Source organism: Ursus arctos, unplaced genomic scaffold, assembly GCF_023065955.2.
Source record: "Ursus arctos isolate Adak ecotype North America unplaced genomic scaffold, UrsArc2.0 scaffold_5, whole genome shotgun sequence".
In the NCBI taxonomy this organism is placed as follows: domain Eukaryota; kingdom Metazoa; phylum Chordata; class Mammalia; order Carnivora; family Ursidae; genus Ursus; species Ursus arctos.
In genome coordinates, this window is record NW_026623067.1 from 14953594 (window position 1) to 14979709 (window position 26116).

General features: G+C 57.4%; 1 protein-coding gene across 1 annotated transcript in view; it reads left to right on the top strand.

The window, feature by feature from the left end:
- COL23A1 (collagen type XXIII alpha 1 chain) overlaps nucleotides 1-26116 on the top strand; it is a 309734-nt gene that overhangs the window by 267952 nt on the left and 15666 nt on the right. The window contains exons 6-13 of the mRNA XM_057307097.1: nucleotides 15782-15808; nucleotides 17024-17050; nucleotides 18379-18405; nucleotides 22199-22315; nucleotides 23114-23149; nucleotides 23470-23496; nucleotides 23943-23969; nucleotides 25949-26002. Of these exons, the coding sequence (XP_057163080.1) occupies nucleotides 15782-15808; nucleotides 17024-17050; nucleotides 18379-18405; nucleotides 22199-22315; nucleotides 23114-23149; nucleotides 23470-23496; nucleotides 23943-23969; nucleotides 25949-26002 (342 nt within the window). The remainder of the gene's footprint in view (nucleotides 1-15781; nucleotides 15809-17023; nucleotides 17051-18378; nucleotides 18406-22198; nucleotides 22316-23113; nucleotides 23150-23469; nucleotides 23497-23942; nucleotides 23970-25948; nucleotides 26003-26116) is intronic.

Consider the following 26116-nt stretch of genomic DNA (forward strand, 5'->3'; position numbering starts at 1 on the left):
GAAACTTCAGGACCAGCCTCAGGGAGGATTTTTTTTGTGTGTTAAAAACATGTCACTTCCTAAAAGGAAGTGAGGGCAAGAAAAATGTCAAGCGGGAGGGTCGCGGTGGAGAGTGTGCGGGCTTGTGCGTTCTGGATTAATCCAGGCTGGCCCCTCCCCTGAGCGAGACCAGCTGAAACCAGGTCCAGATGTGGACCTAAGAGCCTCCGTCGGGAGACTGGCATGCAGGAGCCAAGCGCAACGGTGGGGCAGGTTGTGGACTGACAAGGGCCCATGGGCACCTTCAGCACAGCCTCCTTGCAAAGAGGCCAGCCTGCCCCTGTCTCTGCAAGGGCTCCTGAATAGCTCCCTGCTGATGACGACAGAAGCATGTTTATTAGAAAACCGTCCCAAAATAGAGAAACGCACACAAAAAAGGAAAACGCAATCATCTATAATCCTCCCACCCGCAGATAAGTCTTCTCAACATCTCTGTGGTTGTTCTTTTCAGACTTATTATGTGTGAGTTTGTTTTTATGTTTATTATTCTAAAAATGGGATTACTGGACATACTTCTTCAGAGCCCTTTTTTTTTCCTTGTCATTTAATATAGCATGAGATGTTTCCACATCCTTCAGAATTCTTCTAGAACGTAGTAGCTACATAGCATTTTATCATCTGTATAATTTAACCCATGTCCAAGTTACGGTGTTTATATTGACAGTCTTTTACCCCTATGGTCCACGTCCTGGGAATAAATGTAGGTGTATTTCCATGATTATCTCCTTAAAATCAGTGTCTAGAAGTTGAATTGCTGGACCAAAGGGTTTGCACATGTTGAAGGCTTTTGCTGTGTGCCAAATTGCCCTCCCGGGGGATATTCTAATTTACATTCCCACCAACAGCTTAGGAATGTTGCATATTTCCCCAAACCCTGGCCAACTGTGGGTATTATCATACTTTTAAATCTATGCCAATATGATAAGTTAAAAAAAAGTGTGCATGTAAGTATCTTGTTTTAATTTAGGGTATATTTTAATGAGAAGTACAGTCTTGGAGATGAAACTAGTTTTAATAAAGTTTGTGTAAACCTAACTGCCACCTGGTGTTAGAGTTTAGAATTGCAGGTATAGTTTAAAGAGGCAATCAGCATGTTTTTTAAGAGCTTCCAGATCCCAGTTGGTCCTGGGACACCATAGAATGGGCAGCCTAGAGGGAATTCTGAGCTCCGAATATTGTGAGTCAGAGGTGGGACCGACAGAGGAGCCATAAGCACTGCGCTCGTCTTGCATTTGGGGGGTAGTCATCAGCATTTATGTTGATAAAGTGATATTTGCCATCTCATACATAGGAGGCTTGGCTCTGTTGAACAGGTCTGGAAGGTGTCCTGCCCTGTGCCGGGTACGGCAGAGATGAATCACACCAGTCATAGTCTTTGGGGAACTGTGAGGGAGGGGGACCAACACAACCAATCTGCCATGGAACAGAGAGGAAGGAACAGTTAGGGGTCACTGTGACTTCCTGGAGATTTCTTATACAAACCCTTTCTTCACTCCAAACCGTGGCTTCTGTCTAAGATGAAAAGACTCGATCTTGCCTACACCTTGCCTTTTGCACGGAAAACGTCACTCTCATCATCTGCTAATTCCAACATAGAAATTCTTCCTCTTTGGTGTTTTGATTTTTTTGACTCTTAACGTGGAGCTGTAGTGACTTTCCGCGTTGTTTCATACCTTCAGAGCGCACTTTAAACATTTCTCAAAATACGTGTTTGTGGCATATCTCACAGGACTTCAGGTTTCCGTGTATCTGAAGGTACGAGGAGAGTGTCAGGTTGGAGATCAGAGGTGCATGGAGATGATGAAATTCAGTGAGGCCGGGGTGGGGACTGTGCCCACCGAGCCACTGGTCAATGAGTCTGTGCCAAATGCTTTCCTGGGTCTTTGGACCAGCACCGAACAAGAGAGACAAGGGGAGGGGTACGTCGGTTAAGAGTCTGCCTTGGGCTCAGGTCATGATCTTGGGGGTCCTGGGATCGAGCCCCGTGTTGGGCTGTCTGTTCAGTGTGGAGTCTGCTTCTCCTTCTTTCTCTGTGCTCTCTCTCTCTCTCTTGCTCTCTCTCAAACTTTAAAAAAGAGAGAGAGAGACAAGCTGAGCTTTTAATGGTGGAAACGATGCAGAGATCTTGTCGGGAAAGTGTTCCTGGAGGAAAAAAGCAAGTGCATGAGGTCATGAGCGGGGATGACCTTCGCGTGTCCAGTGTGGCTGGAGGCAGTGAACCAATGAGATGGGTATGGGGGGGGGAGGGGAAGCCCGAGAGATCTCCAGGGCTGCCTGGCGCAGAAGCTTGTAGGCTGTAGGCTAAGAGGCTGACTGAGGCTGGAGGCCAAGGAAACTTGGCTTTGTGTTTATAGAGACCACAAGCTGCCTTGCCAGGGGTTCAGAGATTCCCCCCCTCCTAAGGGAAGAAAGGACCGTCTCCTCCCCTCCCCCCTCCCCCCAAGCCCTTCCAACGTGCCCGGGAAGCAAGTGCACTTACTGAGCGCTGGCTCTCACCCTGGGAGGTCCATGGTCTCCTCCCTCCTTGACAGATGAAGAGGCTGAGCGCCCAGGCTAACAGCGCTTGGTGGAGACACAGGGCCCACCCGCACGACAGAGCCCAGATGAGCGGACAGGCTGGGGACTCCCTGGCACACCAGCTGCCCTATCAGCAAGCAGGCTGGGGCAGCAGGTGGGACCTCTTAGCACCCAGGGACACCGATATTTGGAGTCACTGTTCTGTCTCTCGTCCTCACCTCTTGCTTTTATCCGGGGCTGGAGCTCACCCCGCATGCCACCATTAGCAGCTTGTCCAGACCCTTTCCCGCTCTCCGGAAAAACCAAAACGGAAAGCCAAGTCTAACTTGAAGAAAGAAGTCCGTGTCTCCCTTCCACCTTCTTCGCTATTCCTCATTCATATGTTTGTATCGCGGCCACTATTAGAAATCAGGAAGAAAGGCTTCCCCCTTGTGATGAAATGTGCAATCCTGTTTCCGCGGCCAGCGTCCTGTCCCCATCACGGAGCAGCCGAATGGAGCAGGGCCCAGCCAGGGGACCTGCCTCGGCCATCACTTAGGCCTTGTGAGCCTGTGTGTCCGCACTAGCCAAGTGCGAAGCTTGGCCTGGTGACATCGGAAATCAGATCTGTGTGGCACTTCACAGTTTCAAAGCACATCCCCACCCTATGCATGCCTATTCGTGCCCATCTGACGTCTGGAAAAGCTAAGCTTCCAGTGGCCGCGTTGTGTTTCCGGATCTCAGAGTGGGCAAGGACGGGGGGCCTGGCTTCCCTCCGGAAAACCCCCCCAAAACCCAGACCACGAGAGCCTCCCAGACAGAGAATCTTCTGGCGCCACTGGCAGGGCTGTAATACATAGGGGCAGGGCTTTGGGCCCCATGGAGGAAGGAGTGGCTGACTCTCCCTGGGACCAGGGGAGGCCTCACAAGAGAGGGACATCTGAGGTGTGTCTTGAGGGAGGAACAGGGGTTCGGCAGGAGGACAAGCTGGGAAGACATTCCACGCTGCACACATGTAGGCACCGTTAATGCCACAGGGCGTGCAGTGGGATCCTCTGTCCCCCGAGGACAGTGGCTCTGCGGGTCAGCAGAGAAAGGAAGGAGTTAAAGCTGAGTGCAGGGCGCCCACCCACCCAGCAGCAGAGTTGGGAGGCCACAGAAACCCCGAGTGACGTGGACAGGTGTGAACACTGAAGAGACAGACCTCCCTGGCTACGGGGCAGAAACTGGAGGAAGGGGGTCCAGGTAGAGGCCGGGGCAATAATTCGCAGATGAAGCCCAACTCCAGACTGCCCCAGGGAGGATGCAGTGAAAGGGGACAGGTGTCAGAAATGAGATCTGGCAGGATTTGCAGGCCAGGTGACAGATGAGGGGCCGGAACCAGAGCTCCTTGAGCAGCCTGGGCTGAGCATCACCCCAGATCTATCAGGAGAAATGCATGGCGAGGGGGGAGGGGGGAGGGGGTCAGGAGCTGCACTGTGTCTCCAGAATCAGCAATGGGTGCAGCCCCAGCCTAGGGAAACCAGCACCCAGCTCCCAGGTCCCAGGGAAAGCCTAGCCTAGCTCTGAGCGGAACTGTGGTCGATGAGACAGGGTCTCAGCCTGGGACCAATTTTGAAACGCAAAACTCAGTTGGACCGTTTGGAATTAATCAAGTGAGCCAGAAACGACCACAGAGCGCCACACATTCATATGCTTTCTTGCACTCTCGAAGTTCAAAAACAGCTTTGATTGTAAAAATGTAATTAGTTAAATGATTCGTCTGTAATATTCCAAATTCATCTGTTTTTAGATTTTGACAACCTATGTCTCATTTTCATCTGGCCCCCTGTGGTGCCGCTCCCCAGCCCCCCAGATTCCGGGTGGAGTGGGGATGGGATGAAAGGAGACTTCCCGAGCCCCCGATAATAGCCCCCAGATTGGAACCTCAGGGAGACACAGCTGGGCCTGAGGGAAAGGGCCACCTCGCTGGGATTTCCTCCCCAGGGTGCCGCACCAGCATGGGGTAGGCGCTCCTTGACTCGGGGTGCTGGCCTTGGGCCTATGCTGTGTCCCCAGAGTCCTTTCGATTGTCACATGTGGGGTTCCCAGGCACATTGCTTACCCTCCGTAGCTGTTTGCACCTTCCTGGCAGTAGCTGAGAGCCCCCAGCCCCAAATATCAGCCTTGTCCCCAGGTCGGGCTCTGGGAGAGCATGTCGCACAGGACAGCCCTGTGGGGGGCCGGTGAGGAGGTCCCTCCCGCCCTTTGCAGGTGTGCCTGCCGTGGCATCTTTGCTGAGTGCAACCCTCCAGGCCGATTGCTGCCTGAACCTCTTCCCGCTTCCCCAGGCAGCAAAGCCCTCCTCCCCGCATTGCCTGGAAGGGTTTCTTCACACACCTGCATCAGGTCACCGCGGCGACCTCAGGCCTTCCCAGGAAACAGACTTGAGAGAAAGCAGTTATTTGGGTACCAAGGTGGTCCGGCCAGCTCCTCCTGAAATCTTGCCCATGCGGTGGAAAGAGAATGGGCTTTGGGGCTCCATAGACCGCGTGGCCTCAGGCACACCCCTAACCTGTCTTTGGCCCCTGGGGTAACTGGTAGATGACCCCACGAGACCCTAGTGCTGGGCACATGAGCTGGGTTCAATGAGTGACAGTTCCTGCCACCATGATGACCACTGACCTCAGCAAAAGGAGCCGTTGAGGCTGAAGGAGCCCCTTTGGGGCCAGTGTTCCCAGTGCCCAGCACCCTGGCTGTGACCCAGGGAGCAGGAGTCCTCAGGTGCCCCTGGCAACCGTCAGCAGGTCAAGAGCGCCCTCTGGTGACCCAGGGTTAGACACCGGAGCCAGTGGGAAACTGGACATTCATTCAGCGGCATCCACTTGGCTGCTGGTTCTTTTGACAACTATATACTGTATTCTATGTGTGAAGGACTTTGTTTGGCACTTGGGACAGAAGAGCGAGAAAAACAGCCAGGGGTCCCTACCCCCTCAGAGGTTGTGGCTGAGTGGGAGAGAGAATCCAACAGCGTTCATGGGAATTCCAGCCTCACTGTGCACCAAGGTCAGGGCTGCGACCGCCTGCAACCCCGGCCTGGCCTGGTGGGCGTCAGGGCAGCTACCCTGGGGGAGGGAGGTGTGAGCTGAGGGCAGAAGGCAAGGAGGTGCTGACACAGGGCGTTGCAGAGGACTATCCAGACAGAGGCCGCAGAGAACTGGCCAGGCTGGCTAGGAAAGGAGGGCAGGAGGGTGGGAGGGGGACGAGGCCAGTGGCTCTGACGTACCCAGCGCTGATTGGCTGCCTCCCCAGAGGCCGCAAGGTGGAGGGAATTTGCAACGGCGTCCAACCTGGGAAGGATGGACACAAAAAATTTGCAAACCCGTCAGGCTGCCCAGGAAGCAGTGAGTTCCCCATCAGTGGAGGTATGCAAGGGCTGCACACCCACTCACCAGGAAGGACATCTAAGGAGAGGTTGGCCCCAATGGGTCATCTTCCCACAAGTGAGTTGTTCCACCAATAGGGCCTCTTTGGGGGGCTACTCAAACCCAAACTTAATGGAACAGGATGGCTAGCACAAGCCTAGCTTGGGGAGCCTGGTGTGGCGGTACTTGCCAGGTGCTTGCCAAAGCCAGAGGAGGAGCATGAGTCAGGATTTAGGTACGAGATCCAGGCTTCCCCAAGGAAGGCTGGGCATGTGGGGGCTGGAGACAGGGAGGCTGGTGGAGGCTGGTGCGGGAGAGAGGCCAAGTCCTAGGCAGAGGCAGATGAGGGACTAGACGGGGGTCCGCAGTTTGGAGAGATGGTTCAGAGCTGGAAATGCAGGCTCACACGCTCCTTGACGCATTCCCCATGTGGGACAGCCAGGAGAGGAGTACGTGAGGCTGGCGGGGTGTGGAAGAGTGCAGCAAATGCCCCCCCATCAGCCGGGCTGAACTGGGGGGCACACGCCCCACCTCAAGGGGGCGCCACAGTGCAGCCCAGGCACCTTGATCATCATCACAGCTTCCAACGGTTCAAGAGAAGCTGGAAATCCAGATTTCACACAAAATCTTTGGATCCTTAAAGGTTCCAACCAATTCACTATCAGCAAGTGATAATTGTGTTGTCTGGAAACCAAGGAGGGCCGGCCCCACAGCCCACGGGGTGGCGATGGGAGAGGCCTGGGCGTGGCCGGGACCCCAGGGATCCCTGCGGAGCACCTGCAGCCTCAGAGTCTGCTGCCAGCTGTCCCTGTCCCTCTGTCCCCCGGTCTCCCGGTGGCACCTTCTGCCTCTCTTAGACTATCTGCGTTGTGGTTCACACCCCACTCAGACCATCACCGTCCGGTCAGCTAGCTCCCCAGCCCAGCCTGTCTGCCACCAAAATGGGTGCCCCAGCCTATCCGCTACTTCCAGTGCCTTCCACCAGACCAGCCCACGTGCCTGAGCTGGAGAAACCAGCCCAGAGGCCGGGCCCCTCAGGCGCACACGGCGCACCTCACTGACCCATCCTCCATGGTCCCACACCCAATGGGAGTCGGGCTCACGACTCGTTTCACCCCACCCAGGAACGATCTTTCCTGATACCTGACAGGGTAATCATGCAGCGGCAAATGTGTAATTTAAGCAGGTATTTGGGGATCGGTTCAAAGGCATAGCACCACCTCTTCCAGCCATGATGTATAATACGGACATACGTGTAATTGCTTCCAGCACGCACAGGATATACTGAGCATGCCCTCTCCCCAAAATAGAAGCCAGCTGGCTTCCTGGCCTCATAGAATCGTAGAGCTGAAAGGCACCCAGGAGATTTTCTAAGCCGAGGGTTACAAACCTAGATGAGTCTCCGGAGCTGGCAGGTCACCTGGACTGGGCAGCGGGCCACACGCGGGGCAGTAGGGGGCGGAACCTGTGGCCCTGGGGCGGAGCCTGCAGCTCTGGGGCGGAGCCACGCTAAAGGAGCTTTTTGCCACGCATGCAGATCTGCGGGGGGTGGGGGGGCATCATCTCCCAACCTTTCTAGAAAAGTACAAACTCCGGATATTTATGCACAACATCACAATTTTAAAAGGTTCCAACTGAGTTTATTTGGTTTAGGATTGGGTTTTTTAACTGTACAGACCAAACCAAACCTGGCTCCAGGCCAGACCTTCACCCTACAGACAAAGGAGGGTGGCAGGTTGAGAAGGCCCCTAACCTCGGCAGGTTCCTCGAACCCCGCCCAGCTAAAGTCTTCACGGCTGGCTGAGTTGGGGCATGATTAATTGGTGGCTCTACAGAGGACCCCAGATCCCAGGAGCGGTTTCTCCCGGGTCCCACCCACCAGGACACGAGCTACAGTGGGGCTAGACCTAAGAAGCAAGGGTTCTCTCTTTACCCCAGGGCGGAATTCGAGTCTGGGAGATCGCTAGAGCTGGACAGTCTTGCTGTGGTCCATGTGTGTGAAGCCTGGTCTGAGAAATCAGAACCACATGGGGCTGACCTGCCCGGCGGGGCTGCCCACCCACTCTAATGAGGGAGCCTTCACACAGGAATGCACACGTCCCAGCCTGGGACCCCGGGGCCCAACAGCCTTGTAATTTGATGAATTGTCAACATCTGGGCCATAATTACTGGTCCCTGGACTGATAATCCTGGTAAGCCCCCTCACATCCAGGGGCCCCGTCCTGGTGCAATTTGGAGGCTCCATTCCCCGATGGGAGCCGTCAGCATGAATTATAACCAGCAAGCGAGACAGTCACCCCGCTCCAGCCAGTCTCAGCATCCACTCCTGTCCGCATCTCCACACGGCCCGTGTCCTGATTTAGCTCAGAGCGGCAGATACTCTCACAGATTGGGGGGCCGGAGCCCCAGCTAATCAGGGAAGAACAGAGCCCACCCCCCGATGTGGGGTAAACAGTTGGCTCAGCCCTTTTGCTGCAGGGTCCCTCCGCACCCCCCACCCCAAGCTGATGCACTTTGAGCCTCCAGCGATGGAGCCAGTAGATTCCGCTTCCCAAACTTATTTCACGAAGAAACCTCCCCTCCTTTGCTGCTTCTGTTAACTTTTCCCAAAAGATGGCTCTGAGGAATGCTGCTTAGGAAATACTCGGTGGTGGGAGGGAGGGAGCAGACCCACAAAGGTGCACCGAGTCCAGCCACCTGCCATTCAGAAGACCACACGAGGTCGCTCCCCAGCACTGCCCACCCCCACCCCCCCACCCCACCCCCAGGGCTAATGCAGACCCCACACCTATGTCAGCCTTCCTACAAGGTCGTGCCTCTGGTCGGTCTGGGAGAGGAGGAGGGAGAGGAGACAGACCTGGGTCTCCTGTTGGACTTGTCCTTGGAGAGGAGAAGGACATGTCCCCCATTTTGCAGATAAGAAAACTGAGGCTCTGGGTGGCTCAGGTCACTGAGCAAGGTGAGGAACCAAGCCAGCACAAAAGGGCTCTCTGCCCGCCTGGCCCGAGGCTCATGCGCAGCACATCCGGAAAACGTCCTGGAGCTCTGCTGATCTGCACGGGGTGGGGGGGGGGGGGTTTAGGGGGGGAAGAGTGATTTAAAGCAGAACCGAGGCTTGTAAACAGCTGTGGGGTTTCGTGGAGGGCAGAAGGTGTTGAAAACCTCTGGTGAATTCCTTGGCTTTGATCAGGCGGGAGAGGGAGCCAGCGGGAACGGGGTGCCTGTGGGCACAGTGCTATTGGCGTCTGACCCCCGGAGCGCCCCTTCCTGGGAAGCAGAGGCTCAGAGACAGGATTTGAACCCTGGCAAGGCCAGAGCTCTGCCTTCACCGGTGGGCTGCCCTGCATGCCTTCCTCCCCGCTCCTCTTCTGGGAGGTGCCCCCTGATCTGGGGCAAGCTGCCTGGACGAGACAAGACCCTGCCACCAAGAGCGTGCCCCACCCAGGCTGGGGCTCTGCTATTCCAGACTGTTCGGCTTCCCAGATGGCCCTGCTCTGCACAAGACTGGCTTGTTGTCGGCTAGGACACTCAGCCTGGACCCTGCCCCGCCTCAGTCCAGGCTGACCATGCCCTCCACCCCATGTTTGTCCTTGGCTGCCTTCAGACCACCCCCTGGCCCTTCCCTGGAGTGTTTCTGCTCTTCTCAGGGCACCCAGATCCAGGCTCGGGCTCCCCTCCAGCCCATGGAAACACCTGGTCCATAGATGGTCCACACAGCCTCCCGGGGAGGCTGGGAACGCTGCCGTCCTAAAGAGCCACAAGCAGAACCACGGTTCAGACAAGACAAGCTGCAGGAAGGAAACCTATTTCACAGCAAGTAACCCGGTGTTCCTCAAACTTACCTGACCAGTGAATCCATTCCCTGCAGGACAGTGTTCCCTGGGACACCAGTTTGGGCAAGATAGTATGCGGGGTAACTAGGAGCAGGGCCTGTCCTCTGGGAGTTCACAGCCCAGGGCCCAGCCTTCCCTGGGGCAAGAGGAATCAGCTCACTCCCCCGCCCCCCCCCCAAGCAAGGCAGGCCCGTCTAGCTCCAAAGCCAGGCTGTTTCCTTCCTCCACCCCACTAAGTCCCCTCCTTAGTGACTCCCAGTGACCACTGGTCACCCCACAGCCTCTCTAGGGGTCAGCTGTTTCGCCAGAGAATTCAGGGGCCCGAGCACAGCTCTCTTGCCTAGCTGTTGTCAGAGATGAGCCCGGAGCCACTGTGAGTCAGCCCCATCCTGAGGCTGGGCTGGCACCCTTTGCTTTGCAAAGAGCACACGTGGGGTTTCTGTTTGCCCCAGGAATCTGCTAAGCATCAGATCCAACCACCCGCGGCTCCAATCTTGGTTCCTGGGGCTTGGGGGTGACCTCCCTTCAGCCTCCCGGCGGGTGTTTCCAAGAGCACTGCTCAGCTGCCTTTATCAGAAACTCCAAACTTCATTGAGTTTTCTGGAAAACTCCTGGGAACCTAGAGCTCTGGGATGCCAGATAGAGTCAGGGCCCTAGGGAAGAAATTTAGGTTTTTGCCCCTTTTAGGCTTTGTCACACTCCAGAAAGAGGCTTTAGGGACCACCAGGAATAATTCTGGGGTTGAAAGAGGGCAGAATCCCTCCTAGGAAACAGGAGGCCCAAGGTCACTCTCAAGAAGAGACAGCGAGGTCTGGCCGTTGGAACACTTGCAGAGACAGCTGGCAACGAGAGATTCCTCCTGTGGGGTCCAAGCCAAGGGAACGTCCCAGGTTCCCTTCTGCACCAGACACTTCTAGAAAAGCAGGGCACCTACAGCTCTGTGTGCTTTCTGTCCACCCAGCAGACATCCTGGAACAGGGCCTGGGGACCCAGTGATGGACCAGAGGCAGCCCCAACCCCTAGAAAGGACCGAACCAGGACACATGCTCCCGTGCCCAGCGTGGGGCAGGCAGGCTTTGGGCACCAGACCGGGAGGTCTGGACATTATCCTTCAGGAGTGAGGCCACCCCAGACGGGCTCAAGTAGGAGAGCAGATCTGCATTCTAGAAAGTTCTCCAGGGCATTGCACGGGAGAGACTACAGGTATTAGGGAAGGGCCGTGGGGATGATGCTCAGGTCTCAGTGTGTGTCGTAGGCCTTTCCTGGAATGCGGTGAGGAGGCCTATGACGTGCCTCGCAGGGCCGGGGGCCAGATTCCCCGGCACCATGAAGGCAGATGGACCCGCAGATGTCTGCTGTTCAGCCCACAGAGGGCTCTAAAAATAAGAACGGCAGGGCTCCACATATGTGCTTCTCCAGACACGGGCTGCCTCCTGGGGGGGTCACGCAGACGCGGGTGCCCATGCCGCCCCCTGGGAGAGCAGCTGGGGAGGAGGGAAGGACGTTTGCTTTGTCCTGTCTCCTTCTGCACGGTTCGTATGTCACTCAGCGCATAGCATCGTCTCAGCAGTGCAGACACACACACACACACACACACACAGAGGCCAGGGACGCGGGGAGGCCCGCATCTCCCCGTCACAGATGATGAGGCCCAGGCCACCAGCTGGCATGTGGGAACGCCTGGATTTGGTCCCAGGTGTGTGAATCCAGAGCCGGCCTCCCCTGACCGCCTGGCGTGTCTCCTGGAGCTCGGCCACAGGGCTCTCTTCCAGAAGGATGGGGACGCAGCTCTGTGGCAGACAGGCTCGGGGGCTGCTGCTTCTCCTTGGGGAGGCTCCCCGAAGGGCTGTTGGAGCTGGGCCTTGAAGAATGAGTGGGAGTTCTCCAGGTGGAGGCAGGACTGTGCGTGGTGGAGGGAAAGCAGAGCTTGGGGTCAGGAAACCGCATGAGGGCTGAAAGTCTGTGGGCCTCCAGAGGCACCCAATATACCCCTGAGACCTCTGGAGCAGCTCTTTGCAAATCCCAGGGGCTATCAGGAGGCTGTGGTGTGGCAGAGTTTAGGGGAAAACTGGGGCGAACCCAGGGCAGGAACAGCTAATGAGGATACTGAGGCTCAGAGAGGTTGACTGGCTCTCCCAGGGTCACACAGCAAGTGGGTCTATCTGACCCAGCACTCTCTCTGGTAGAGGGTTAGGGTGACAGAGGGTCCAGAGAGGGTCTGTTCAGAGGGGGAGACAGACATCCCAGGAATCCCAGAAGGAAGGCAAGGCCTGCGAGGCTCCAACCTAGGTCCCCTGCGATAGCCACCTGTCAACCATGCTGCCCTGTGCTGCAGGGGAGGGAGCACTGCATGGAGAAGAGGGCCTGTTGCAGCCCTTGGAGAGTCCCACCGCCTCAGCTTCGTCATCTGCAGGATGGGGCCATGGGCGGCAGTGAGGGCAGAGGCCAGGAAGGGTGTGGCAGGGTTCAGTGGAGTCCGTGTGGCTGAGCACTGAAGCGTTCATAGACTTGCCCCGGAGACTCTCTGCCTCTGTGGCCCCAAGGGGAGGGGTGCCCACTTCCCTCAGCCAGGCCTGCCCTGGGTCCCAGGCTCTGCCAGGGGCCCCGTGCTGCCGTGACTTGGCTGTGAGGCCCACTGTGTCCTCCCTCCCGGCACGTGAAGAGGAAGGAGATTAACTTAGCTCTAAGCAGGACCTTCCATCTCTTTTTCATCTCAGTCTGCATGATGGATTTGTTTAATCTCTGCAGACGGACAGAGGGGCGCTGTTTCCGGGGGCTCAGTTCAGCAGGCCCCGGGGTGAGGGGGACGTGCACCAGCCCTGGGCACAGAGCCCGTGACGGCAGCCACACTGGACAAGCTGGCCGGGGGGGGCCACGGGCAGGGGAGCCCCAGTGGGCAGTGGGATGGAGCAGGAAGCTTCGAGAGGGGCACGCAAGGGCAGGCAGATGGGGGAGCATGCCCAGGAATCTCGGTGCCCAGAGGACAGAGACATGAAACGCCTTTCTGGGTTCCAGCCCTGCCCTGTTACTGCCTGTGTGGCCTGGGGCGGCAATGCCTTTCCCTCCCTGGGCCTCAGTTTCCTCTTCTGTAAGATAGGGATGATAACACCTGCCTTGCAGTCTCCCTGTGCTGACTCAGACTATGGGGGCCACAAAGAGCCCCCAGGTGAGACCCAGGGTGGGACTGGGCCCCATGTGTGCTGGGCCTGGGTAAGGCCTAGCAGGGCCTGAGCTTGGGGAGTAGAGGAGGGCCCAATTTTAGCAGACTAAGGGGAGGAGGGCTCAGGCACATGGAACCAGGGGTCAGGACAGCCAGGAGCCACAGGACATGGGCCAGCGAGGGCAGTTCCTGGTGAAACTCAGCAACGGGGACTGGGCCTGGGGCTGGGGCTGAGGACCTGACCAGGAGCCCCCAGAGCCTAGACCCCCCAAGACTCTGGAATGACTCCACTCCCCATCTCCTGGGATTCCATCTGCCCCCAGGGCATTGCCCCAAAGTCCAGACCCTCAGCCGACCTCAAGACTGGTGGTCAGAGGCACTTAAGAGACAAATTTTGAGAACTGCCCTGGTTTCCTGCCTAGAGCGAGGCCCTGGTGTGAGCACCTTAAGGAGTAGCCCCTCTTAGAGCATCTGGGGACTTGGCTGTCCTGGTTCAGGGAGGTCTGGTGGCTGAACAAGGGAAACCGGCTGTTTGCTGCGGGCCCAGCGGGCAGGGCTGCCAGCTCCCGGGCCATGTGCAGACCCGAGGGAGGAGAGACTGACTTCCGGGAGCCAGAGAGTGTCTCCCAGGTGGAGGAGCCAGGGAAGGGCCCTGCAAGCAGAGGGAACGGCCCATGCGAAGGCATGAAGATGGGAAAGAAACTGAGAGCTTGGGAAGGCCAGGGACACAGGACAACTGCAGGCAGAGGCTGGCCCTGGCCAAGAGGACTCCAGCGCTGGGCCGGGAGTGCAGCCTCAGCTGTGACAGGGACAGACCCACGTGAGAGAGACCAGGATGGGAGGGAGGTCGATGCCCAGGCAGAGCTGCCCCTCTGCTCGCAGGCCCCCCGCCTCTGGGCTGCGCTCTCTGCCCACCGTGCCCTCCCTAAATTCCCAAATGTTACTTTCTCAGGGTAGCACTCCCTAATCCTTTCCAATACCTCCCAGAGCCTGGCAGGCTGATGCCTTGCTCAGAACTGGCGGAACCTTTTGTCTGTCCCGCCCTGAACTTTCTGCCTTACACCCTGTGTATCTGCACGCACTTCATCTTCCCCGCTGCCTTTCCTTGCTTTGACTCAACACACGTTGAGAGGCGCGTGCTCTGTACCAGGTTTCATCCGAGCACTGGCGACACGGGGATCAGACCCTTTCCCTGGATCCACTGGAAGACCTGTGTAGACCACACGGTAACAATGCACATTGTCATGTGCGACACCTAGAAAATGTGCTGGATGCAGGCATGGATGGCCTGACTCTGGGCAGTGGAGAAGCCCGGAGGGCTTCGTGGAAGAGGAGGTGACAGAGCTGAAGATAGCGCACAAGGGGGTGAAGGGTGTGCCAGGCAGGCAGACGGTGTGTACAAAGTCTCGGGAGAGTGGAGCTGCCTAGAACATTTGCGGCATCCGTGGGGACAAGGAGGCCATGGCAGGAAGGAGGACGGGTTGACAGATGGACCCAGTTTGCGGCATTGCCCTTGGATTCTTGTATACGCCCACCCGGTGGAGCTCAGCAGGGCTTTCTGAGTGGGCAGCAGCTGGACAGCCGAGGGGCTGCTGTGCTGCGGTCCCTGACCCTCTGCAGGCACCACGGAGCCCCCAGAGCCTCTGGGATGGCCCAGCCCTTGGGACCCAGCCTTGTGCAGTTTGGCTTCTCTTGGCTTTGACTTTGGCCTGCGAAGGCCAGAGCAGTGCAGGGAACTAAAGAGCCTTCAGGACTCTTCCAGTCCTCTCTTGGCCTGTTTGGGCTTCTCTAACAAAGCGCCACGGACCGGGTGGCTTAGAAACAACAGAATCGACGTCTCGCAGTCCTGGAGGCTGGAGGTACGAGGTCAGGGGCCGGCGTGTCGGGGTTCTGATGGGGGCTCTCTTCTGGGCTGCAGGCGGCCGTCGCTTTCCGTGTCCTCACGCGATGGACACAGAGGCAGGCAGCTCCCTAGAGCCTCTCTTCCAAACAGGCTGACATCCCACTCATGACCTAATCGCCTCCCAAAAGCCCCCCCACAGTGCCATCACACTGGGGGTTAGATTTCTTTTTTTTTTTTTTCTAAAGATTTTATTTATTTGTCAGAGACAGAGCACGGGGGGGCGGGCAGAGGGAGAAGCAGGCTCCCGCTGATCAGAGAGCCCAACACAGGACTCGATCCCAGGACCCCGAGATCATGACCTGAGCCAAAGGCAGGCGCTTCCCCAACTGAGCCACCCAGGCGTCCTGGGGGTTAGGTTTCAACACATGCATTTGGGGGGGGGGGGCGCACATTCAGTCCCTGCCAACTTCCATGTGACAGAACTCAATTCGAACTGGCTTAAAGAAAATCCACGGACAAACGGAAATGTGCAGGGCTGGGTGCTTTCAGCTTCAGACCCTTCGCCCCATTTTTCTCTCTGTCTCTCAGCTCTCACTTCCTCTCTGTTGGCTCTCCCTCAAGCCACATGGTACCCCCAGGAGCTCCACCTTAGCCCTGTCAGGAGAAAAGAGCCCTCTTTCCCCTACGGGGCTGCCACTCAAAGTCCCAGACAGGACGCTCATCCCTGAACCAGTCACCCTGGTTGAGGGAATGTGACCACGCACCCAAGCCCCATATGAGCAGATGGGGGTGGTCCTGGAAAAGAAGAGGGGCTCTCTTGTCAGAGGAGGGGATTCTGGGCAGCAAACACCCAGATGCCCCCACTCCAGGTCCGCGTGAAATGTACTCGAATCATGGGCTCATGTCAGGGTTTGGTCTCTGATACTCAGTAGTGCCTCTGGGTCATAAAACACACAGGAAATGCCTTTCTGGTGTGTAACCTCTGCTCTCTGTCTCTCATTTCCAGGGGCCACTGGGTCTGGATGGCAAGCCCGTAAGTGATGACAAGGCAATTCTAAGTGGTCCTGGGAGCGGGCCATTTGTGGGGCTGAAAGTGGTGGTGGGGTTCCACTGGGAACCTGGCTCAGCATAGAGAGAAGTCATTTGGGCATCAGACTGAAGTTCAGATCCAGCTCTACCTGCTGACTACGCAGCCTTGGGGAGGCCTCTTCACCTCCCAACCCTGAGGCTCTGTCACATGGGTCTGTTAACCCTCCCCACCTTAACCAGCCCTGCTTGCTGGGGATGTGGAGAAGTGTGGATAGCACTGTTCTTGACATCTAGTCAGCCTTCAAAACTTACAAGCCCCTCCTAGCAAACCACAGGCACAGAGCATCCCCCCATAGTCTCAAGACTTCAGGGGTAGGCATTGGGCTGATGAGTTCTCAACACCTGGGTCCATAGGCATCTTCAGCAGAATGAACAAGCTGTTCAGGGAGACGGCATAATTACATAAATAATTGGATGTGGATGGATAGGCAAGTCAGTGGATGGATGGATGGATGGATGGATGGATGGATGGATGGATGTATGGACAGATGGATGGATTGATGGATGCAAAGATAGATGGATGGAAGGGAGCAAGGGAGGAAGGATGGATGGATGACTGGCTAGATGGATAGATGGATGAACAAATGGATTGATGAATAGTTGGATGGAGGGACAGACAGATGGATAGATAGATGAATGGTTGGGTGGAAGGATGGATGGATGGATGGATGGATGGATGGATGGATGGATGGATGGGATGGATGGACAAATGGATTGATGAATGGTTGGATGGAAGGACAGACAGATGAATGTGTTGATAAACAGATGGTTGGGTGGGTGGATGGAAGGAAGGAAAGATGTTTGGATGGAAAGATAGTCAAATGAGGTACTGAATCAGTAACTGTATGAACAGTTGGATGCGTGATGGTTGAGCAGACAAGGTAGTGAAGGAATGAATGAAGTAATAAGTGACTGAGGAGACGTCAGATGATGTGTGCCGTATTAGAGGATAGAGGAATGAAGTGACCATCTGGACGGACAAGTTGTTAAGTGAATGAACCAGCAAAACCATTATGGACTGAAGGGACAATGGGTAGTTAGGGGGCAGCGGCCGCCAGGCACAGCAGGGGCGGACCTGGGAGAGCTCTGCTCTCTGGGGGTGCATTGCCAGCCCAGTCCTCCTCTCTCATGCCTGTCTTTCTGCACCTTTTCTCTGCAGGGACTTCCAGGCCCCAAAGGGGAAAAGGTAAGTGGTGCTGGCAGCTGTCTAGATGGGATATGATGAAGAATGCCAGAAACCTGCCTCCAAACCCCAGCTCCAGAGTGTGGCCCTGGGCACGTCACATCCCCTCCTGGAGCCTCAGTTTCCCCATCTGGAAAGTGGGGCTTAGAGTGCCTCCCTCCTAATGGTTACATGGGTTATATTTAACAAATTCAAGTGCCCAGGGGGTGACACTGCCCCCCCCCCAGGGGAATGACAAAACTCAAACCACAGTCTTCCCAGAATGAGGAGTTTCCAAAACAAGTAATCATGAAGGGGGTGGGGGGTGGCCAGGAGAGCCTTGGCGGGCGGGGGCGGCAGGGTGGGGGGAGAGTTGAACAGTCACTATAGATGGTTTTCCTTGTGAGGGGTGCGTGCCCCACCCCCCCAGGCAAACAGGTGGCAGAGAGCTGCCCCCATGATCTTTACAGCCCCTTGTGAGTTGAAAGGCTTCCCTGGCATTTGGCACGAAATGTCACTGGAGGGCTGGGACCTCCAAGTGCCGCGGAAGGGAAGGGGAGAGGGGGCCACCCATGTGTCGCACAGCAGGGTCTGAGCAGGGAGTGGCCAGAGCAGACGCAGGTGGGGCAGGACCCTTCTAGGGAAGGGCTGGGCCGACCCGGGCCACCACCACCCCAGCCCCCTGCTGCAGTGTGCCCACTGAGGTTAGTGAGGGCGGCCAGGGTCCCCGTCCACCCTCAGAGCTGTGCCGGGCCCAGGATCCCCGGCTCAGAGCGTCAGGTTTGCGGTAGGGCTCTACCGCCAACCTCATGGCTTTTGTTGGCTTAGCCGGCTCTGTGGGCCTCAGTTTCTCCATCCATCAGTTAAAGCAGCCTCACAGAGAGATGATTTCCTTCCCGCTGGCTCTGGCTAAACAAAGCAGAGGCTTTGAACCCAGAGAGAAATTGGCATCTTGGCATCTGTCACTTCGTAACATCCTGCCCCAAAACTTGGTGACTTCAATCAAGTAATTACCATCCTTCACTGTGTCGAGGGTCCGGGATTCCAAGAGGACACAGTGGGAGCAGCTCGTCTCTGCTCCGCCGTGTCTAGGGGCCGGCCGCAGACAACACAGCGCCTGGTTCCAAGCCCTGCCTGTGCCGGCTGTGTGACCTCGGGCAGGTTACTCAGCCTCTCTGTGCCTCGGTTTCCTCATTGGAAACGGAGATTAAAAATAGAGGCCTCGTGATATGTTTGTTAGACTTGGGTGAGACTATGGGTGTAAAGCACGGGGCACAGACTAAATGCTCAATACATCTGATAAAGTAATAATAATAGTAGCCGTGACCTGTCTTCTTGCTTCTTGTCCTTAGGGTGCCCCAGGAGACCTCGGCCCTCGGGTAAGAGCTGACGCAAGACCCCCTCACCCACCCCACACAGTTTGCACTGTCGTATAGTAAGGCGTATCTAGTGTTTCTTCTGGGTCCTTACACCCTACCGCATGGGCCCACGGTCTCTGCCCGCTGCCCGCCATCTGTCCTTCTCCATGGTTTCACTTAAGTGGCACCCAGTCACACTTGTCACCGTGGATGGCGGGCGGGGGGGACAGTAGGGCTAGCATTGGCCCCAGTTCCAAGACTAACCTTCCTGAGGATGGCTGGCACCCCACAAAGGGGGAAGGTTATGGAGTCAGCCGCTGAGCTCTGCCACTTATCAGCCAAGTAACCCGGAGCGACTCCCTTTCCCCTCTGAGACTCAGTTTCTCCAACTGTGGGGGGTGGGATTGACAGACCCTACCCTAAGCTGCTGTGGCAAAGATTCATTGCAGTCATAAAGGTGGGCACCCAGCACCCAGCATGGGGACAGTAGATCCCCCAGCCCTCAGTGCCCCCTGCGCCCAAGGGACCCAGAAGTGCCTCGTGCCAAACTTGGGGTCTCTTCAATGAAGCAGAATGGGGAGCCCGGGTGGGGTGGGTCCCATAAAGCCGATCGGGCAGAGGGTCACATAAGGGGCCCTAAAGGCGCGCCCCCACCATTCCTACCACACCTGGGGTGGCGGCCTGACTGCACTAGAGGGGGTGCTCCCAGGGGATTTCAAGGAGGTTATGGGGTGGAAATTGTAGCCGGGGAGTGAGTCCCCCCGCCCCCCAGCCAGCATCTGCAAACACTAGAGGCAGGGATGGAGTGGGGGTGAGAGGTGGGCACTGAGGTTGGGGAATGGGAAGGGAAGGGGAAGCAGCTGCAGGGCCAAGTGTGGGCCGGGTCCCAGTCCCAGCTCCGCTTCCTCAGGGCTCCGACCCCAGTTTGGGCCGCCAGGCTGGGAGAGCCCCCATCACAGGTGGTCGTGAGCAGGAGCTGAGAGCCCCAGGACAGAGCTGTTCTGTGCTGGGCCTTTGGCTGGAGGGCAAGCGTGGGGCCACCAAAAGCTGAAGTCAAAGAAAGGGCACCATGATGAATTTGGTGGCCGCAGAGAAAAATCCTTTTGCTTGCTTTCGGGTGGGTGTACAAATGCTGACCTTCCGAAAAGGGGGTGCCCACTCAACAGACGAGAACTCTCCCCAGCCCGGAGGTCACAAGAGATCCTTCCCGACGCCCTCCCTCCGCCCTTCATGGGTGTCCTTTCGTTATCCCAAGGTTCCAGCCCTCTCTGAAGCAACCTCCACCCTTGAAATTTCCGTGGCTTAAAACACCAGCGTGTCACTGTCCCTCACGACCCCGTGGGCAGGTGGGGGGATTGCTCTCATCGAAGGCTGCTGGGCTGCGGCCCAAGATGATGGCACCCCCCCCCCCCATGGCCTCTGTCGATGCGGCTGTCAGCTGGGAGCTCGGCTGGGGAGGATCTCGGTGCACCAAGGCTTCTCCCAGCGTGGCGGTGGGCTTCCTAGACGGGCATCCCAGGACCAGCATTGCAGGAGGCCGGACGCGCACCTGCCAGGCCAGTTAAGAGCCTGGCAGGCCTTACTTCCACTGCATCCTGTCCGTCCCATCAGTCACGGGGCCCATCCAGAGTCAAGGTGGGGAAAGAGGAACAGGCCCCCTGGCTCTCGATGGGGCATGGAGGGATCCCATCGCAAGGGGCCTTGGGATGGGAACGAGCGTAATGGCCATCTTTGGAGAATGTAGTCTGCCTCTCCCAGTCGCTGGGCTGGGTTAAGTGGCTTTGTCCCCCGAAACAGCCTTGTCCTTTCCTAAGTCACCCTTTCTGCCTTCCTGACCACACAACCTGTTTGCTGGCTAGATGGTTTTCCCACGGCTCAATCCAGGCTTTATAAGTAGAGACCATCACGGGTACAGTCGCCGCATCTTCAAGGTAGCCTGGCCCAGTGGCGTGTGCGGGCCTGCCAGTTTGCGTGCTCCCTTGACTCACCCCTGCATTGCCAGGGTTAGACCTCAGCCATCCGATCCCAGCGTGCAGACTAGGCGGCTGGCCAGCCTCGTGTCCCAAGTGACTCAAGGCCAGAGCCTGCAAATTTCTGCTGGGACCTGCTCCAGGGTCGAAACCCATTTTCCTGCTCATTAAGTAGAGCCCAGGCCAGGGGTGCCCATCATGGTGCCCCTGGGCTGTGGAGGGAACAGCGGGGGATGGGGTGTCTTCCAAATCTTCCTGACACAGCATCAAATGAAAGAGGAATTACCCACCACCGTCCCCACCCGTGTCTGGGTGGGCTAACCAAACTGTCGGACTGGAGTCATGGGCTCTGGGTCAGGATCCTGAGTGGTGGACACTGAGAGCTTCAGTTAATTTTTTAATTGGGGAAAACAGATGAACTGTGTCTGAGGTCCAGTTGGCCAGAGAGGCGAACCTTCACATCATGGGATCCAGGGATTAAAAATGCGTCCAAAAGACATCACTTGCCTCAGTGACCCGAGGAAGTGCCGCCCTTCCTAGCTCTGCAACCCTGGGGAAATGATTACCCTCTCTGTTCCCAACCGCTCTATCTGTAAAATGGGTTAATAGCAGTGCCATGGCCTGGTGGCCGCAAGGGTTGGGTGAGCCAGCTTCCGGGGAGCCCTCGCTCTTCTCAGCGCTGGGCACACAGCAGGGGGCTACTTCCAGAAGAGCCTTTTTCCTTTCCTGGCTACGGAAAGTTTGGGGGCTGCTGCCGCTATGACCCAGGCGTGGCCCATGACCATGTCTGGTGCTCATGCGGGGCGGGAACCACGGGGGCAGCAGAAAGTGCTGGTGGCACCATGGTCCTCCCTCCTTGCAGCTGGGGGCCACGAGGTGAGGGCTCTGGCTGCCTGAGGTCTGACCCCATACTAACATCAGGTCCCTGAGTGGGGGACAGGATGCTGCATGACTGAGACTTTGTGGTCCTTCATGGCTCTCCTTTTTTTTTTTTTTTCAACGTTTTATCTTGAGATAACTGTAGGTTCACAATTAGTTGTAAGCGATGATACCCCGGGCACCTGTCCTCCACGTTGCCCGAATGGTGACATCTGGCTTCCCCAGAGTATAGTCTCACAACCAGGAAATTGACACAATCCGCCTGCCCTATTCGGAGGTCAGGCATTTCACTCATCCAGGTGTCAACAGTGTGGGGTATTTGCAGCCACAGAGGATGTCACCTTTTGAGACTGGCTTTTCTCACTCGGCGTCATTCCCTTGAGACACCTCCGAGTTGTGGCAACATGTCTGTGCCTTATTCCCCGTGATATGGCTGTGGGCCCATCGCTTAACCATTCACCCGCTGAAGGCCATTTGGGTTGCTTCTAGTTTGGGGCCCTTACACCTAGAGCTGCTGGGAGTGAGTTTCCATCTCTCTGGGTAAGTGCCCAGACGCGCACCTCCAGCACCGAATAAAGTAGGAGCTGACCAACGAGGAAGGCTGTGTGCGGCCCCCTTTGCAGGAAGAAGGGAGCTGGCGGGGCCCACATGCTTTGCGGCCACACCCAGCGTGTCCCATCTCTCAACGAAACACCAGAGCTGGGCTCCAGGCACTAAGAGCTGGGAAGATGGCACGTCCCATGGAGTGTAAAAGGTCCTGTTAGCCTTTTATGCCAAAGTACAGGGGCCTGTCCCCTCCTGTGGCCTCCAAGAAGCGGCGAGAAGCCCAGTAACCAAATGCTTTCCTCTGAGCCCCCCGAGTGCTGGGGAAGGGAAGGCATCGGGCTGTCCGTCTGCAGAGGCTTCTCTGAAGACTGGAGCCCCATCCCTCCCCCTCACAGTAAGCCAGGCCCCATCTCTTCCAGGGAGACCAAGGGCAAGATGGAGCTGCGGGACCTCCGGGACCTCCTGGACCCCCTGGGGCCCGGGGTCCTCCTGGTGACACTGGGAAAGATGGCCCCAGGGGGGCACAAGGCCCAGCGGTAAGAGAGGGCCTGGAGGTGGAATACCTCTGGCCCCAGTCCAGACCCAGACTCATGCCTCACCCTAACCCCAGCCCCAACCCAGACACCCGCCCCACTCCAGCCTCACACCTAATGCCATTTAAGACCTTCACCCCAAACTCATTCCCAGATCCTGGTCCGCACCCTCATTTCTGGCTATTATCCAGCCCTACTTCTGACCCCTACACTCTGACCTGACTCCAAACCCAACTCGTACCCTACACCCTCACCCCAAATACAACCGGAGACCATAAACCTGACCTTGGTTGCAATTTCAGTCCCAATCCTAACCCTGACCCTGAGATCCATATGGCGGCACTTCCTCCCCACATTTTACCATCACCACCCCACCCCCCACTCTGGGTCTCTCCCCCTCCTTCCCTCCCTCCGTCCAGTACTAACTAGTTAGGCTCTGTTGTCCTCCTATAGTTCTGCCCAGACCCTGGAGGCCAGACTTCATGGTACTGCCCCTTCCCTTACAGCAGGGCCTCAGACCTGTCCTTCCCCTCCCACCAAACTGCCACCAGGGTCCCCTCTCAGGGCAGCTAGCTACTTAGTTGGCTCACGCATTCCTATTCATGTTGGACACCTAACTCCCTGAGTCTCAACGTTCTCATCTGCAAAGTGGGAAGAAGGACCCCCACTCATGAAACCAGACACTGCTTGGAGCCCCACCCTAGAGCCCGGCAGGGGGAGTGGGCTCCGTTAACCGTGGGGTCCCTACATCTCTTCATCCCCCGCATCCCCTCCAGAGGCTCTCCTCTTCTTCCTCCTCAGGGTCCCAAAGGAGAGGCTGGACGAGACGGCGAGATGGTCAGTATCCAGGGCACTTCGGAGGCCTGGGGCCCCATTCAGGGGCCTGGAAGCCCCTGTCCTGCTCACGGCCAGCAGTGGGGAACCGATGGGCCAGGCCCCCAGTCCTGCTTCCCCGGGAGGGCGCCCGCAGCCCACGGCACTGCTTGAGATCCGACACAAAGCAGCCGTGGACCGGGGCGTCAGGCCTAGAAGAGGCAGCACATCCCTGCCTCCTGCCATCTGGCGCTTGGTGTCGCCCTTTATGCAGTGAAGATGAGGGGCACACCCAGAAGCAGCCTCCAGTATCCCATTTAATACTTTCTCGTCTCTTGTTGCAGGGCCTGAAGGGACCCCCAGGCCCCAAGGTGAGTGCTCTTCATTCCCTGTCCCCTCCCTGTCCCCTGCCCCGGGCCTGGGAAGGATGGGCCCCCCCCCAGGTCATCTGTTCCTTTCCTTCTTTGCCTGCTGGGGGGTGGGGGGGGCAGGGAAGCTGGGGTCTGCCCCGAAGGAGAAGGGCCTTCCTTGCTTTCTCCCTCATCTCAGAAACACCCCCTGAGGCTGGGGCGTCACCTCCCAACTTGCAAGAGCAGTGACTTGCCCAGGGTCATTCAGCATGGGGGGGCCCGCTCAGGAGTGGAGTCCAGGACTGTCAGCCCCAGCCACCATCCATGTGTACCCCTCTGAGGGGCCAGGGTCTCCAGGCTGTACCCAGTCATCGGGGCCACTTCTAACAGAGGAGCAGGTGGCCTGGTGTCTGGGCTGTGCTCTGTGAGCTCTGACCTCTCTCTTGCACCCCCTGCCTCCCCCTCAGGGTGAGCCTGGCATTCCTGGAAAGAAGGTGAGGGGGGCCCCCAGGAGGGGCTTCCTGGTGGGGGTGGGGGTGGGGGAAGTGGCTGGGGAGATGGGCAAGGGCTCCCCCATGGGGTAGGGCTGGGGGGAGGCCCTGTCCAGCAGCCACAGGGAAGTGCTCACAGGATCCAACCCTCACTGTGGATGGCTGCTCTGTCCTCTGTCTCTGAAGCCCGGGGCTCATTCATTCAGTCACTTATTCTCTCGTTCTTTCCTTTCCGCAAACACAGCAAATTTGTTCCCACCTCAGCGTCCTGGACAGCCGTTCTCAAAGTGTGGTTCTGGGACCAGCAGTATCAGCATGGCTGGGGGCTCCTTAGACAGGCACATGTGGGGGCTGACCTCAGACCCACCTAGTCAGAGACACTAGGGGTGGGCCACTGGGATGTTGTGATTAATAATAAATCCATATTTGGTCTCTGTCCTCCGGGTTTCTGGACCAGAGCTCCTAAAACCCTTGGAATATCCCCAATGATGAAACTATTCTGAAGGTGCTTATTGTTATGTTAATGAGGCGACTTTGGGCCCCTCCCCTTCTGAGGATGGGGGCTGGTTGCCAGGAGAACCAACCACGTGATTGGAGGGTTGGACCTTTCAGTCCTGGTCCCCGGCCTTCCAGGGAGGGAAGAGGGGCTGGAGGTTGAACCCATCTCACCAGTGGCCAGTGATTTCATTGCTCATGCCTGTGTCATGAAGCCTCCATAAAACCCAAAAGGATGGGGTTCTGAGAGCGTCGGGGGTGGGGGTTGGTGAGCAGAGGGAGATTCGGGGAGAGCGGCGCTCCTGGAGAGGTCGCGGAGGCTCCGCACCCCTTCCCCATACCTTGCCCTAAGCACCTCTTCCATCCGGCTGTTCCTGAGTTCTGTCCTTTATAATAAACTGGGAGTCTAGTAAGTAGAGTGTTTCCCTGAGTTCTGTGAGCCGCTCTTGCAGCAAGTTAATGGAACCCAAGGAGGAGGTGGTGGGAATCTTCAGTCTATGGCGGGTTCGTCTGAAACCCAAGCGACAGCCAGCTCGCTCCTGGTGCCTGAAGTGGGCTGGGGGGGCAGTCTTGTAGGACCGGGCCCCTAACCCACGGGGTCCCACGCTCTCTCCAGGTAGACAAGTATCAGAATTGGGTTGAATTGTAGGACACCTGGCTGGTGTCACCTGGGGGTGTGGACACACCCCACCCCCGTCAGACGTGGTGACCAGAACTTTTATTTTTTTATTCATTTTTCTAAAGATTTTATTTATTTATTTGAGACATATTGAGAGAGCATGAGAGTGCGTGCGTGCACACGCACACGAGTGGGGGAGGGGCAGAGGGAGATGCAGACTCCCCACTGAGCGGGAAGCCTGACTTTGGGCTCCATCCCCGGACCCTGAGATCATGACCCGAGCTGAAGGCAGACACTTAACCAACTGAGCCCCCCAGGTGCCCCTGGTGACCAGCACTTGTAGCCGTGGTCTATCCAGAAGCCCCCGGGCGTGTTGCTGGCATGCTCTCAAGTTTGGAAACCACCCCTTCCTTAGCCAGGTCTCCAACAAGCTGTCCCCTCCCCCAGGTGACCGTCCCTCCGAGTCCCTCCATCCCACCACCCTCTTCCACTCTCTTCCCGGCACTGTTTCCACCTCCTGGCCTGGCTCCATGTGTTTATCTGGATATTTCTTTGCCCTCAGGCCCCTCTCTCCCCCACTGAGCAGGGACCCTACCTGCCGGGCCCACAGACACTGCTCACAAGATACGTGTTGACTGAAGGAACCAGTCCCCTCTCCTCCACCTGCCCCACCCCTTCCTTCGGTGTGCACCTGCTGACACGTGCTCTGGGCTGGCCCTGGGGGACCTGCCCCACCCCTGTCCCGACCCAGTGTGACCAGTGCTGATGCCAGCACAGGGCTGGAGTGCAGGGGAGCACGGGGTGGGGGAGACGGTCAAAGCCAGTATCCCGGGCCTGAGGGCTGCGGCCTCAACTGCTTTCTCCTCAGGGGGATGATGGGACGCCAAGCCAGCCAGGGCTCCCTGGACCCCCAGGCCCCAAGGTAGGTACCTGTGCCTCGCCCAGAGGACCCCTGCCTCCCACTTCCCTTGGCTCCCATCCGTCTGGTGAGGCCCGCAGCTGGACCTTTCACAGAGTGGGAGCACGTGCTGACGCC